At 42.3% G+C, this 14,495-nt stretch overlaps 1 protein-coding gene across 8 annotated transcripts; it reads right to left on the reverse strand.

Annotated features, from left to right (window-relative positions):
• Positions 1-1,942: 1,942 nt before the first annotated feature.
• olfm3a (olfactomedin 3a) lies at positions 1,943-14,090 on the reverse strand. 8 transcript variants are annotated; one of them, XM_058060478.1, is made up of 12 exons: positions 14,002-14,090; positions 13,869-13,933; positions 13,607-13,704; positions 13,319-13,446; positions 12,417-12,573; positions 11,483-11,745; positions 9,105-9,220; positions 5,726-5,869; positions 5,506-5,661; positions 3,988-4,207; positions 3,566-3,672; positions 1,945-2,956 (listed from the first exon to the last, which is right to left on the reverse strand). In XM_058060478.1, exons 5-12 carry the CDS (start codon positions 12,434-12,436, stop codon positions 2,279-2,281), a joined length of 1,704 nt encoding a protein of 567 aa, XP_057916461.1. In that variant the 5' UTR covers positions 12,437-12,573; positions 13,319-13,446; positions 13,607-13,704; positions 13,869-13,933; positions 14,002-14,090; the 3' UTR covers positions 1,945-2,278. The 8 variants fall into 8 exon arrangements, with proteins under 8 accessions (XP_057916462.1, XP_057916465.1, XP_057916461.1 ...); XM_058060477.1 differs by having other exon boundaries at positions 13,319-13,704; XM_058060479.1 differs by lacking the exons at positions 12,417-12,573; positions 13,319-13,446; positions 13,607-13,704; positions 13,869-13,933; positions 14,002-14,090 and adding exons at positions 9,324-9,373; positions 10,211-10,330 and having other exon boundaries at positions 1,943-2,956; positions 11,483-11,627.
• Positions 14,091-14,495: the final 405 nt, after the last annotated feature.

Raw genomic sequence — 14,495 nt, forward strand, 5'->3', positions numbered from 1 at the left:
CCACGCATGCACGGGGAGAACATGCAAACTCCACACGAGGGTGGAACTGAACCCTGGTCTCCTCGCTGCGAGATCTGCGCACTAACCACTCGACCGCCGTGCCGCCATCAGTAATTCATAGTGTACTGAAATCATAGAATACATACAAATAAATCATTCAATATGAAATATTATATGTTCACGTCTAGTTGTATTTTGTTGAAATATTTCCGTGAAATAAACGACCGGTTCCGCTGTGGTCTTGACGGAGGTCGACAACGTTTACGGACAAAGTGACAGCCTCCGTGTCAAATGTGACAGAAATCAATGAAAGCCAAAGAGAAGAGTTACAGCAGAGAAAGCACATGACGCGAGCTGTCAGATTTATTGATGTGCTGCGGCACGTAGCCAGAGGGAAAAACATCAGCTCTGAATGGGAAATATGTACGTAGACACTAATCAATATTTGCAGTGACAGTTTTTAAATTGGATTAAATATTGAAGGGAAAAATGACTCATTTCTATACGAGTGTTGTCTTTTCGGGGAGGGTATTATGTTTGGTTTTATCTGTTTCTTGCTCATTTTCAGTTCTGCCGGCACCGGCAGATTGGCTCCCGCCGTGTCAGCCAATCAGCTTCCAGCATGCCCTCAAGATCAGCACACCTGAGTCTCATCTGTGCAATGAGACAAAGTCTATTAAGTGGTCTGATTGGAGCTGGTCTGGGTTGCTCCATGTTGGGCTTTGTGTGTTCTTGCAAGCACCATTTCTTGTGTTGGGGGGTGGGGGGGCGCTAAATGACTGTTGCTAAGTCGATGTGTGTTTCTTAATGCAATTTGACACCAGCGAGCGTGCCTCCACACTGTTTGAATGTGCAATCAATTCAAAGTTCCCAAAGCCACATGTGTTCTCGGGCTGGATCGATACCAATCAAGGTCCCAAAATGAAACATTTTTGAATTCAATGGAAGCTTTTTTTTTTTGTTGTTGTGTTGTTCTTTCAAGTATTTGTGGTCGGCGGCCGCGAAATAAGAATCACAAATCAGCAGCACTTGTGCCTGAAGGCGTGCTTTCTGCCGCGTTTGATGGCTTTTACTGAAGGTACTTACCACAACACTTCAGACTGATTAAAGCGACTCTGCAGCCAGCAGAAAGACCCATCCAAAAGCCCGCTTCCTCTGGGAGGAGGTCTGTCAACACGGCCATCATAATTGCCACATTGCACAAGATGCTTTGTGCAACGCTGCAGCCTTTATTATTCCCATTAGCCATTTTTTTTATTATGTGCTTGTTATGATTTATGATTATTTTGTTCTAGTAGTAGCTGTGGTGGTAGTAATAGTGTTAGTCCTTATAGTAGTAGTCCATATTTCATCAATAATTAGTATTTTTATGATATTATTTACTCTTCTTATGATTGTCTTTTTCGATTTATTTTTTGTAGTGGTAGTTTTAGTATTAGATAGATAGATAGATAGACTCCCTTTATTGTCATTGCACAAAAACACAGTAGTGAAATTGCCAACGAAATGTCGTTGCCTGGCTCCCATATAATAACAGACACAAAAGAAGATAAGTAATAATAAATAATAATAATAATAATAATAATGTGGAGAATAAATCGATAGAATAGACACCAAATATGAACAACATAATGTAAAGTGCAGCGTGAACAGTAAATTGCCCAAATAATATAAATAATTTAAATAAATAATAATAATGTAAGTAAAAGATTATTCCCTCTTGTATTTATTATGCATATTTTTTTCTTTTTTGTTTACTATGATTATTATTATAATCTATTTTTGTAGTAGTTTTTTCATATTAGTCCCCATTATTTTTGTTATGTTTACTACGATTTTTGACAATATGATCATGTGTTTGGAAAAACGGAAAATACAAAACTCATAAAAAACTCAAGTCATAAGTCGAAAAGTATGACAAAAATGTGCAGAAACCACAAAACAGCAGAATATAAACATAGAGTACGTTGCGCAGTTTTATTAAAAAAACACCCGTTGAAACAGAATGCGGTAATAATATTTAGAGCATATTGCAGCAAGTACGCTGATGTGCAATGAACGCAAGCACGGTATAGACACTAGAAATATCACTGCAGTCAAAGTGCACAGTAGACCCGCATGCAAAAGCGACAGTGATGCCATCGAGCGGTGTAAAAATGTGCAAGATGTTCTCCAGGACGGAATCCAGACATCGGTGTCCATGCGCCATTCAGTCAAAACAACACGATTAGCCATTTTGGACAAAACAACGAGCATCATCACAAATGTCGACAAAAGTTTAAGAGCCGTCGTCTGTTTCGATGACATGGAACAAGGTGACGTTGAATATGACCTGGTGTCCGTTATTCCAGGCGTACAGCGCTCTCTCTCGGGCGTTGTAGTCCAGCATGGAGATGTGGAAGTACTGGTTGAGGAAAGGAACGTCGATGTATTCATACGTTGACGTCTTTGTGGAGTACGCGTAATAAACCTTTGCTCCGGACAGGTGAGAGTTGGTGATGTAGAGAGTCCCGCAGATCATGAACGACTCCCCCGCGTTCCTTTTGGAGTATTCCGTGTTCCAAGTCTTCAGGACCTGCAGGTTGTCGGGATCGATTTGGGAAATGACAACGTTCCCGGCATTTTGGTTGGTGGCATACGCGACCCACAGTCCCAGCTCGTCCGCCATGACGTCGATGTCGGAGTAGCCGCCCCACGTGTACGGGTACATGTTGTGGAAGCCTGCGAATTCCAAAGCTCTTTGAGCCAGAACCGTGCCGGTCTCAAAGCTGTACTTGACGATGATGTTGCTCTGGTACTTGTTGTAGTAAAGGGAGCCGTTGTAGACGACGTGATTGGTCCCTTCCCATTTGAACGGAAGGCTGTAGGTGCGAGCCACCACTCCTGCCGTGAAGTCCTCCATGGTTTTGAACTCTCGGACGATCTTGCTGTTGGTGTAACCGTCCATGTACCAAACCTACAGATGTCAGATTGGTGGGATGGGTGGAAGGATGAGCGGGGACGGGTTCGGTGGGTCGGTTCAGTGGATGGATGGGTGGGTGGAAGTGGTAATCCCGTGAGTAAAACCAAGCGACGTCAGAAGAAAAGCAAGTTTGAGGGCGATAATACAAAGTTGAGGGCTAAGGATTCAGTTGTGAAACTGCATTGAGACGCTGGATTTACACCACATGGTTCAAGTGACAAATGGACGCCACTTTTAGATGATAAAAATTGCACTTCTGGTTGGATGCTAACTGCATTTTGTTGCCCTGTACAAGTGACATGAGCAATAACAATAAAGTTGAATCTAATCTAATAAATGGACGGATTGGTTTTCCTTTACCATCAATTCAACCGTGTACGGAAAGAGGCAAAATACTTGAAATGAAAACCGAACATAAAAAAATTGGGACCTTTTGAACACCAAAGTTTGACTGTATGCACTAAATCAGAATCGGGTTGAACCCAGTTGCTTTCACTTGTGTTCCAGATCCATAAATGTGCCATAAACATGAAAACAATATGAACACAATACACAGAAAGCAAACATCTAACAAAATGAATTGAAAGGGAAATCTCCACTCACTCTGTTGTGTCTTGTTGATGCGAGCGAGTCGGTCATCCATGCCCCAAACCGAGTCCCGGAGATCTTAATGGTCACGGGTCCGGTGATTTTCATTAATTTTCCGCATGCTGTTAATAAAGAAATGCAGCAGTGGAATAAACATGCTGGGACTGGGGGGTGGGGGGTGCTATTAACTTGGATTTTAGGCTAGCGACTGTAAATACCAAATATTGTTATATTATAGTCATCCTTTTGCTTTATTGAGCAGAATTACTTTTAATAGCCTCACTCTGACTATGAAGCATTTTACCCTTTGAAAGCGAAAAGAGGCCAACGGTTCAGTGTAATGAACCCATTTTTAAAAATTCATTTATCATGATGCCTGTTTAAATCCAGATCACCGATGATCGCTAATGGCGTCCCTGCAATCAGCGCTGACTTACTTAGTTTTCCCATGCAGCTTCGGAGCCTGTTATCCAGTCGCAGTACACGCTGATAGAGTTTGTCATAGTCGTAGGCGCCCATTTCCTCCTGGATGCTCGTCAACACCGATGACAGGTTCCTGATCTCCTCCTTGAAGTGGGAGACGAGGGCGGCATCCATCTTGTACTGCTCCAGCACGGGGATCAATGGCTTCAGCTGCTCCATCTTGTCTTTAAGCTCCTAATGTGACAGCAACAGAAATGAATGTGCCACATTCTCTGAACCCGCTGACTGAAAACCTGACCAGGGTGATGGGAAACTGCATATTTAAAGTTGAGCAGCGCTCTCCTAACTCTCCTGGTTTGTGCAGCGTCGAGAGAATATGGACATATGACTCTATGCACAGTCAGTGATAACAGCAGTGATGACTGGACACCATCATTTGTCTATCCATACCTAAATGTTTTAGAGCAGGGGTCGGGAACCTTTTTGGCTAAGAGAGCCATGAAGACCAGATATTTTAAAATGTGTATCTGTGAGAGCCATATACATTTTTTTAAACATTGAATGCAATAAAATGTGTGCATTTTTATGTAAGACCAACAGTTTTAGATATAACGGGCTCTAATTACGTAGACCAGGCACACTACCCCACGCCAAGGGGGTGTGGCCAGCACACTTTTGTGAGCAGCGCAGTGTCTAATAATAAATCAAATACTTGCTGCCATTAATGCAACTTCTGCTGCTGCATAGTTTTGCACCGTACTCGGTATATTTCATTCTTTCGGCTATCTTCGCCAGAAGGCTTGGTTCTGCAGCTTTAGCTAGGTGACTATTTGACTAAAGGAGGAAAGTTTACATTTACATCTTAATGACCGAGGTACACTACCGCATTACCCAGTAATAATCGAGTTTTGGTGTTTGACCTGGAAAATATCATCAGGAAAGATAGATATGGTCGGCCGTATTGCAGTAGAAAATAGATGAACGAATTAAAATGCATAAGAAAGTTGTTGATTTTTAATATTTTTAACAGTGATTTCTGTGATGTTTACTTTAAAATGTTAGCAAACATACATTTTTATTGTGGTAAATGCTTGAGAGCCAGATACAGTCATCAAAAGAGCCCTACCTGGCTCCCGAGCCATAGGTTCCCTACCTCTGGTTTAGAGGATGGTGTCATTTTGTGGTGGAATCATCTGGCCCACAACTCTAGTCTAGCTTTTTGTTCGGTTCCTGGTGCGTTAGAAGCAAAACAGAAGGCATTCAAAAAGTGTCCAACACTAATTAACACGCATGATAGCCATGGACACGAAGGATATTATTATAGTTATTGAATTTCCAAAGTTCCTGTACTTTGTGGAGCAGAAATTGTGTGGGTAAATATGAAAGGAGATCATGACATTAACCCAACAAGTGTTAAAATAGCATCTTTTCATGTAGAATCTTTGGACAGTTACCATAGTACTACCCCCTCGTACTTTCATTGTCTCGGACGTCACAGATGGGAATTGATGCTGCAAAGTATCAATGCATACCTGGAAGTTTCTGGCCATGACAGACTTCCTGTCGTCCTCAATCTGTCTGAATTTGGTCCTCAGGCCCTTCATCTGGTTCTCCATCTTCATCACGTACTGCAAATCCCTCTGAGTTCGCAGGTTGAGCACCTCGATGGACTGAGACATGTTCTGCACCTATAGAAGGCAGACTGTGTTCCTGGAGAAGAGTTCTAAACCATCGTCATGGTGCTGACTCTACCTTTTCTAGGAGATGGCGGAGCTGCTTGCTCTTCGCATCTCTGGAGCACAGGCTTTGTTCCGGCGCCACGACGGTGCAGATGCAGCGGCCGTCCGCATCCTGGGCCGAGCTGTACACCTGCCAGCCCTCTCTCGGCCCGAGGGTCTGCAAGAACAAACACGACGTTAGTCATTTTAGTGTCATCTAATCTTGTGTGTCCTCCTCCAGTTGTCCTCCTCTGTAATGGAAGCAACATCACTGAAGATGTGCTAGTGACCTGTATTAATCAGAGAGAAAGAAGAGGACGTTGCACATCCACATTCCACATGAAGAAGTGATGGACACCTCAATAATGGAGTCCCATTACCTCCACAGCCTGTTCTTTTCAATCATAGAGCAGGATTTATGCCAAGGCGACACCCCCTTGTTCATGTGGGGGAGTGGCAGACGTGCAGCAAGAGAACCCATGGAATCCGTAGAAAAATACGAATTACTTTCAGTCACATGGAATTGTTCCCAGGATGCAAATTGAGCGTCTAATCCCAACAACATTCTCCATGAACCACAAATCATTTTCGCCATTTGACTCACAATGCCACCAAATGAAAAATGGTATGATCCGATCGTCATATCATATCATTACATTTAACGTTTTAATTTTAAATTACATTTTTAGCATAAATGAAGCATTTTCATGCATTATGCTTCATTAGGCCATATTTTTTTCCACAATATGTTGATAGATAATTCTGTTTTGTGGCTGAATGTGGCCTATTTGTCAAAAATTATGTAAATGTAGGAAAATTTTGATGGAATTTTCTGACTAAATTAAGTATTTTTCATGCATAAATGGCGACATGAGGTAAAAAAATACAAACTTCAAGGCGTTCAGAGGATGCATTGTAATTATATGTAGTATTCTACATTGTCACTAGGTGTCAGTAATGTTACGATAATGTTGGGTGAGACACACAAGCACCTTGACTACCGGAGCGGCACTTTCAACTCTTATTATAAGTCTTATTTTCTCATATGTTGGGTAATAGGAGTGTCAATGTGACCATAGGGGTGTTATTTCATTTCTAGGAGGCTCTAATAATGTTAAAAACTGTATTTGGAATGTTTTCTATGCCCCGACTATGACGATATTTGATTTAAAAATAAGGAATCCTACTTTGCACTGCACTTTACACCGTGCATGAACACTTTTCCCTCATAATCCCTGCAGCTGATTCTGTTGCCGTTCAATGGTGGCGGAAGACAAAGCGCATCATGCACATAAATACACTCCAGAGCTCAGGTGAGACTCGTATTTGGTTTCGGCAATCTTGTTTGATTCTCTGGACAGCGCTTCTCTGAACGGCGAGGACATTTTGGTACACGACTTAACCTTCTGACAAATCCCCAGAACGCTCACTAACGCGGCTGAACTTGGGAAGACGATTCCACAGAACGATGACGGTAGATTTCATCAGCATCTGCTATCGCGTGGCACACAAACCTACCGAGCGGATTCACACACTTTCTCCCATTCAACAGATGAATGGGGGAAACACACCCCCACGGTGTTCTTATTAGGTCAGCTCATTAATTCTTCTTACAGTGTCGTTTGTGCCGCAGGCCATGCCGTTCTGCAGGTTTTATTCCGCATCTTCAACAGTCAAACAAGAGCCCAGCTTCCACTTCCAGCAGCTCTCCAAGGTGGTCTGTCTTTGTTTGCTAGCAGTCAACACGCTACACAAAAGGACGGGGGACGGCACGATGTGCTGACTGGATGCAAAGCGCCCTCCAGCATCTTGCAGCCAAGTAACTGCTGAGCTGGGTTTAACCTTTTCTGGGATAACATGCAATGAATGGCGCCGTCAACGTGTAATTTACCACACTTTTTGTCTTGGCTGATGCTTTTGTGAACATCCCATTGTCTGCACAAGTCTCTATTGTTGGGCGGCGGCAACAAGTCTCAAATGACTTTCCTGTTGGCAAGAACTCACAGAAGATATTTTGGACAAAAGTGTCGACTTAACATCCTCCTAAGTTGGACAAATACCTCCGCCACTTGCATGAACTGGACCGGGATATTTCAAGTCCAATTTTGTGATGTTTAAAGGGGACCTTTGTATTGAGTTGTGGACTCCTGCAGAGCAGCTACACACAATAACCCGCACACACGAATCCTTCTAGATCTTCCAGACTCTGCACCTCTTCCTGCCGTGTTTCCATGCACTTCCTGCCTCCCGCCCAAACAATCTGCCATCTGTGACCGATCTGCTCGTGCCAAATCCATACAAGCCCTCCCGAGGACCTCCGGACAGCTGCCGAAACCCTTTTGTTCGAAACAGTTAAGACACTGTTAAATTGTTATTTACAGCTTGCTCTGACTCTTCAACATAAAGAATTAACGTTGGAAAGACAACAGTTGGTATTGGCCCATGATCACAAAACAGTCCAGTGTGAAGGGCCAGGAATCAAACTCCAACCACTACTGCCTGATGCTTGCCTAAGCTAAACAAACATAGCGTTGCCCCACGCCAGAATAAAGATATTTCCTGGTAGTATTCTACATTGGTCACTAGGTGTCACTAATGCTACACTAATGAGACAATAGCCCAAGCAGGAAGTACTGTACATAGACCAATGTAATGGTGGATATAGGGGTGTTATTTCATGCCTAGAGGGCTCTAACTTTGTTTAAAATCTGTATTTATAAAGTTGTAAACAGGTTTTCTTTACTCCAGCTATAAAAATTTCATTTATAAATAAGGAACCCTACTTTGTGGAAATTCACTTCTCACCAGTTGAGAACCACTGTCGACACCCATGGACAATTAGTCTCCAATTAGCCGAACACGTTGGTGGGATGAAGACAACCCAGCCATAGAGGTCCACACTGAGATGTGAACCCAGAGACCTCCTGGCTGTGAGGCAGACATCCCAACCACCAGGTGAGAGACGAACTCACTGACACAGACAAGATGGAGACCGGCGCAGATGCTGTCCATCCACTCATCCATCCGCTTGTCCAAACAAGCCGCGGTGGTCGAATGTGCTCTACCCTTATTGATGATTGCTCAACCTAAGGGGGGAGACACTTCAGCAGCACTTCAGCTCTAATGGCAGCAGAAGATGAACTCCAACGTGCAGCCCGTTCTGTAATCAGACGGAGGCAGGCAACCCGAGACAGCCGTGATGAATGGCAACGCCCGAAAGACGGTCGGCCATAGCAACGCGGCCATCAAACGGGTTGCGGTAATACGGTGACAAAGAGAACACTCGCAGTGTGGAGAACAAAACACGGGATCCTTTCTCACACGTGTGACTTTGATGAAAGCTGTGTGGGAAGATTAGTTTCTTAGAGGTGCGCCACACACTTGTCTTTGACCTCCGCCAACACAAAGCGTACTTCAGCTGACTCCGCCTTCTCTGAATGGAAGAATAGTACATGGAAATGGTCTGGAACACGCCGACCATCCCAAGATGATGGCTCCCCGGACTTGAAAGCAGAATTCTGATGAACACCTGATGTGAGGAGCAAAAGAAAGCCTTTAGTCATGCATGGGACTTCTCCCAGAACATGTTATGCTTTTAGATCAGATAGGAAACTGGAGTGGATTCACTTCACTGCTTGAGGCGGGCGACTGCTTCATTATCTGGTCCCTCGTGGACGCACGCCTGAATAACAGACCGGGGAGTGTTCAACCAAATGTTTTTCCTTTAGAAAGTGGAAGATCCCACAGAGTCGTATTTGTCTAGCAAAGGGTGCTATTCCAACTTTGATAGCAACACTGAATTGAAACAATTGAAGCTATTTCCTGATGTTTAAAACAGGTTTTTCTTAATTTTTATCAAGCTGCTGTGACTCAAACATTAAAAACCCCTCAGTCACAAATCCCCTGATTCTATTTGCCACGGCGTTGCGTGAATAAAAATGACAAACAGCACCACTTCATGGATGTTCAGAAGGTCTAACACTCTGTTACACAGTGTGCTTGAACGCCTCATGTCAACAGCGCCTGCAGTGCAGGGAGTACAGAATGAAAGGGAGAGTTCATTGGTCACTGTGATATGAACAAATAAGTTTGGACATATAAATTAAAATCATGTAAGAAATTTAAATTGAAAAATAAATTAGAATGGAAAATATAAAATTTAAAAAATAAAAATACATTTTTAAATTACAATTTTAATTTAAAATTGAAAAGTGAACTGACTGAATGTGGAATTGAAATTAAAATAATTGACGTAAAACTAAAAATACATTAAAATTAATTTGGAATATATAATTTTAAATGAAAATACATGTAAATTAAAAATGTAAAAAAATAAAATAAAAACGAATTAAACGAAAATGGACCAATTTAGTCATTCAAATACTTCACATTTTGTTTTATTGTCATCTTATTGTGGTGTATGTTAAGTGCAGCAGTAAGGGGGTCCTTGGTTTCAGGTCAAATAAGGGTACGGGACCACCCCGATTAAAAAAAAAAAACACTTCATGCTGGTATTTACTTTCTCCACGTCCCTCGGTCATCTGATAGGAAACTCCAAATGACAGACTTTCTATTCCGTTCCACATCCAGACTGCTTCTTTATCCTCCTCCTCTGTGGATGTGTCCTCCGGTGCACTGCCTAACGTGTGATCATACACAACACAAATTCCACTCGTTCATTCTCCTCATGATGTGTCATTAGCAGTCGCAGTGTAATCGAGGCCGACGCCGGGCAGACGTGAAAATGAGCAACACCAAAGCTCCACTGGCGCTCCCACAACAGCACCAAAACAAGAACATGCATTGTTTGCTAGCTCGCTGTGGACGGCAAAACATGTGATTAAGGCTAGCATTGAATCGACATGCCAGAAGTGGCGTAAATTGCTCAATTAAATCCTTCGAGTAGCAAAGCTGTGCATTTGCGAAAGGTCTGGCAGCCTGTGAGTGACAGCTTAATACTCGGCGGCTCAGTAATTCCATAAAAAGGTTTTCAAATTATCTTCAAACAATGAAGCAGAACGCTCTACTCTCTCGGGCAACACCAGCAATTAACATGCAGTTTGTGCAGCAGTCGGGTTCCTCAATGGCAGCGGAATATTGATTGATTCCAACACAAATAAATGATAGAGTATGGAGAAACCCGCACCTAGCATGACTGATGACTTTTTCACCTTAGAAAAGGGGGAGCGAGTGGGTGCGTGATTCTCCAGCCAGCCTTGAAGTTTCAGCACTAGAGAGTGGACAGCTCCCCACCCACCACCCTGAGCAACATACTGATCCGTCTTCATTAGAACGGACCTTTGGAGGCCAGCCGCCATCAGTCAACTTTTTGTAGGGCTTGGGCCAAACACAAGTAAGACAAATACACGCAATTTCATAGACGTGATGAAGCTGTTGTGTAACCACAGCATGAAGTTTCCATCTGGCAGACCAAAGCAGTGGTGCTGTTGCTGGGGTGCCTGTTGTGCCGTTACTGCACTGGCAGGAGGAAAAACTGCAAAATCCAACGTAAATATGACTGAAAGCCATCTTAAGCAAAACTGGGGTGCTTTTGCGTGCTACAAACGGGCGGATAATACTAATTGATGGCTGATTTTATGGAATTGCAGCTGCATGAATGACTTCTGGCTGTAAAAGGAATTGATTTCACAATGAATTGTAGCTTCATGATGGTTATTGCCACTTCTGTGCCATTATTACTGTTATGAAATGAAATATGAGGATGATTATGATAGGTTATTTCCCAGATTAGCTCAGGAGAAGTGAGAAAGTGATGAGAAATACAACTCACCATAGACGGGCACAAGCCGAAGATGCTGAGAGACAGGAAGGGGTGCAGGAGGCTCAACAGGAGCCGCATGCTGACTGGCTGCGGGCTTCGCTCCGAGCCGGAGTCCACAACGTTGTTGAAGGTGCACAGCCCCGCACGGCTCGCCTGGAGAGTCTACGCAGCTCTTGGAGCGTGGGGAGAGGCGCTCTGTTGGCGGATCAACGTCCACTCGCTCACCGGCATTACTCCCACCTCTCCTCCGTAGTCGGAGAGAGCGACTCGGACTAGTAGAGAGAGTGGAGAGAGTGGGGGGGGGGGGGGGGCAACTGTGATGAGGGCTGCAGGGGAGGGAGTATCTATTTCTAATCTAACACCTCATCAGTGTCATAAACGTTTCTCCACAGTTAATCGATTCCAGAAAATATTTATCATAGTTAACCTGTATTAAAAAAACAAGATCATGTTATTACATAACACTCCTATGGTCACCTCCTATTAGCCAACATAAGACAAAATAAGACACAAGAAATTGGTGCTTATTTTCTGTTCAGTACTTCCTATCGTCTTTCAATGTAACTTTACTGACACCCAGTGGCCAGCATAGAATACTACATATCATGTCTTTGAATGCCTTCCAGTAGGTAGTATTTTTATACTTGATATCCTTGCCTTAGGTTACATTAACTTCTATACGTTTATGAGCATCTTATTTTTACAGGGTTTATACAGCTACAAGGTAAAAAAGGTAAAATAACACCAGTTATTAAATGCTGACTTGACAAAACGTTAAACTGAAATAAAACTAAAGGAAAATAAACTAGCACTTATTTGGGAAAAAAAAGACCACAATACAGACTTTATTTGTAAAATGACTATTCTTCAAAACAGGCAAACAATGATTGACAAAAATGCATGTCTTGACTTGATTGCCACAAAATTTATGAAATTCATGAACCTGAGACTGGCTGACGACATGCTCTCTTTGCAGTAACTCTTTGGTTCGATGAAGCTGAAGAAGCAGTCCCTTTCACAGGTGGATGGCAGATGTAGGTGAACTTGAACAGGAGACCCTTTTAATCCGTGGCACAGGACATCTTCATAGTGTCAAGTTCCTGGGATAAATTGAGACAAGAGTGAGGACGGGTCAGCTTAGTGACGAACAATCAAAGCAACACGTCAAAGGTTCTAAAAAAGCTCAAATGGTTATGAACTTTTCCTCAGTTTGACATATTTCTTTAATAAAAAATAATGCTGTTCTATAAAAATTAAAATATAAAACTGCCTCAAGAAACATCACCATAAAAATATTTGTTCAGCAAATACAGAGGAACACACCATTCATACACCCACATAAATTAACATTAATATTTGATTACACATTTGGGGGATGAAAAAAACTTACGAGTTGGGATTGTCTTCATTCTGTATAATATGAATGTATCATCTGGCTTGCTGCTCTATCAAGAAACTTGTGATTTATGTCCCGCTTTGTAAAATAATGTCAATAAATAGGTCCATAAACTACCATTTCATCACACACCTGCACGTACATTTGGGAGGACAAAATGATCAACTCGTGTACGCACGTGACCGTGCACGTTCATTTAATTAAGTTAATTTTTTACAGGCATGTGAACAGCACATTGTCTTACACTTGTTCATTTCCCACATACCAATAAAGTTATTTTAACTGGTCTACTAGTATGCGTTGTCTACGTGGTGTTTCACAATGGGCAGCAATTTAGTTTTAGCTAAAAAGGTAACTAGCAGTAGCAGCAAGTAAACTAGCAGTCATAAGTATCTAAAATACATAAAAAACGAAAGAAAGAAAGATCACAGAATTAAAAGTGAACTTACCAATTGAGATCTTTCCCCGCCAGGGATGGTTTAACTTTTGATGGCTGCAAGAAGATTGTCGTGAGGTAGTATAGGTTAGCTAGCTACCTTAGCTAGCGGCCTGTCACGTGTTACTGCCACCTTCTGCTCTGGAGAGGTACACAACATGTGAGATTCACAATGGTTCCGCTGATATTCAGCGGACAATTAGACCATATTGAGGACTTCGTGTGAGAGATAGTGACCCCAAAAAAAGGGGGAAAAATTGGGGAACAGTTCAGGTTGGCTACAGCGCAGTCAACCTCCTACCAGCCCTGAAGGAGCAGGTGGGTCGTCAGTTCATCCACTTGGAGTCCAAGCCGGTTCTGGCTCTAGGCCTCGCCATCAATTTCCTGTACCAAACCGGCCTGTGTAAACACAAGACCACATCAATTAACCAAATCAACACAGGATCTGTGTGCACACTCAATACGTAATATACCGATTGCAGAAAGTTCATGCTGTTCTGTTCATGCTAACCAGCCTACACAATGAGGTGTAGCTAAGCGAAGCTAATTTTAGCAACACTTACCAGTTTTGTCGGAATCTATAATATATGAAATGCTCACAGTCGGTCGCAGCAGCTGTAGTTGGTGCCTATAACGCATTTAAATTCAGCAGTGTTAAAAACATATTTTAGGTTTGAAATACATTTGAAAGCCTACCTGTGCAGCAAGTGTTTCCCCCATGTGTGGCTTCCTGTTGGCTATTTATTGGTTAAGGTGTGTCATGTGATCAAGGTGCATGGATTTCCTGATTGGGTGCACAGAATCACATGAGTCAACCCTCATGATTGAAATCACCTGGTTGCTGGGTGTTGGATATCAAAACATTCTATTTATATATATATATGCACTTATAATTATATGAAATGGTATTATTAAATAAGAATATATAGTATTCTAGTATATATAAATTAATTAATTAATCAATTTCACTTGGGTTACATACATGATTGAAAAATGTCTAACCACTAAACTGAATAAATATAGTTACACTTTCGTTGATAAAGCAGACACCCATGTTGCTTTTTTTTTTTTTTTAGTGTATCTACATGTTTATTTTTCAAAATGTGGCCCTCATGTAGCCCCCCCGGACCAGCCCATGAATATAATGGGGTTTAAAAATAATATTTCCATTCCAAGCCAGACTGCGTCAT

This window comes from Doryrhamphus excisus, chromosome 21 (assembly GCF_030265055.1).
Source record: "Doryrhamphus excisus isolate RoL2022-K1 chromosome 21, RoL_Dexc_1.0, whole genome shotgun sequence".
Lineage (NCBI taxonomy): Eukaryota > Metazoa > Chordata > Actinopteri > Syngnathiformes > Syngnathidae > Doryrhamphus > Doryrhamphus excisus.

Bases quoted from the DNA above. Each gene is read 5' to 3' on its own strand.
- olfm3a (XM_058060478.1), bottom strand. From the start codon at position 12,436: ATGTCGTCAGCCAGTCTCAG. The intron at 5,662-5,725 runs GTAGAGTCAGCA...TGCCTTCTATAG, and splicing joins TCCGCCATCTCCTAGAAAAG to GTGCAGAACATGTCTCAGTC. The intron at 4,208-5,505 runs GTATGCATTGAT...CTGTCACATTAG, and splicing joins TCATGGCCAGAAACTTCCAG to GAGCTTAAAGACAAGATGGA.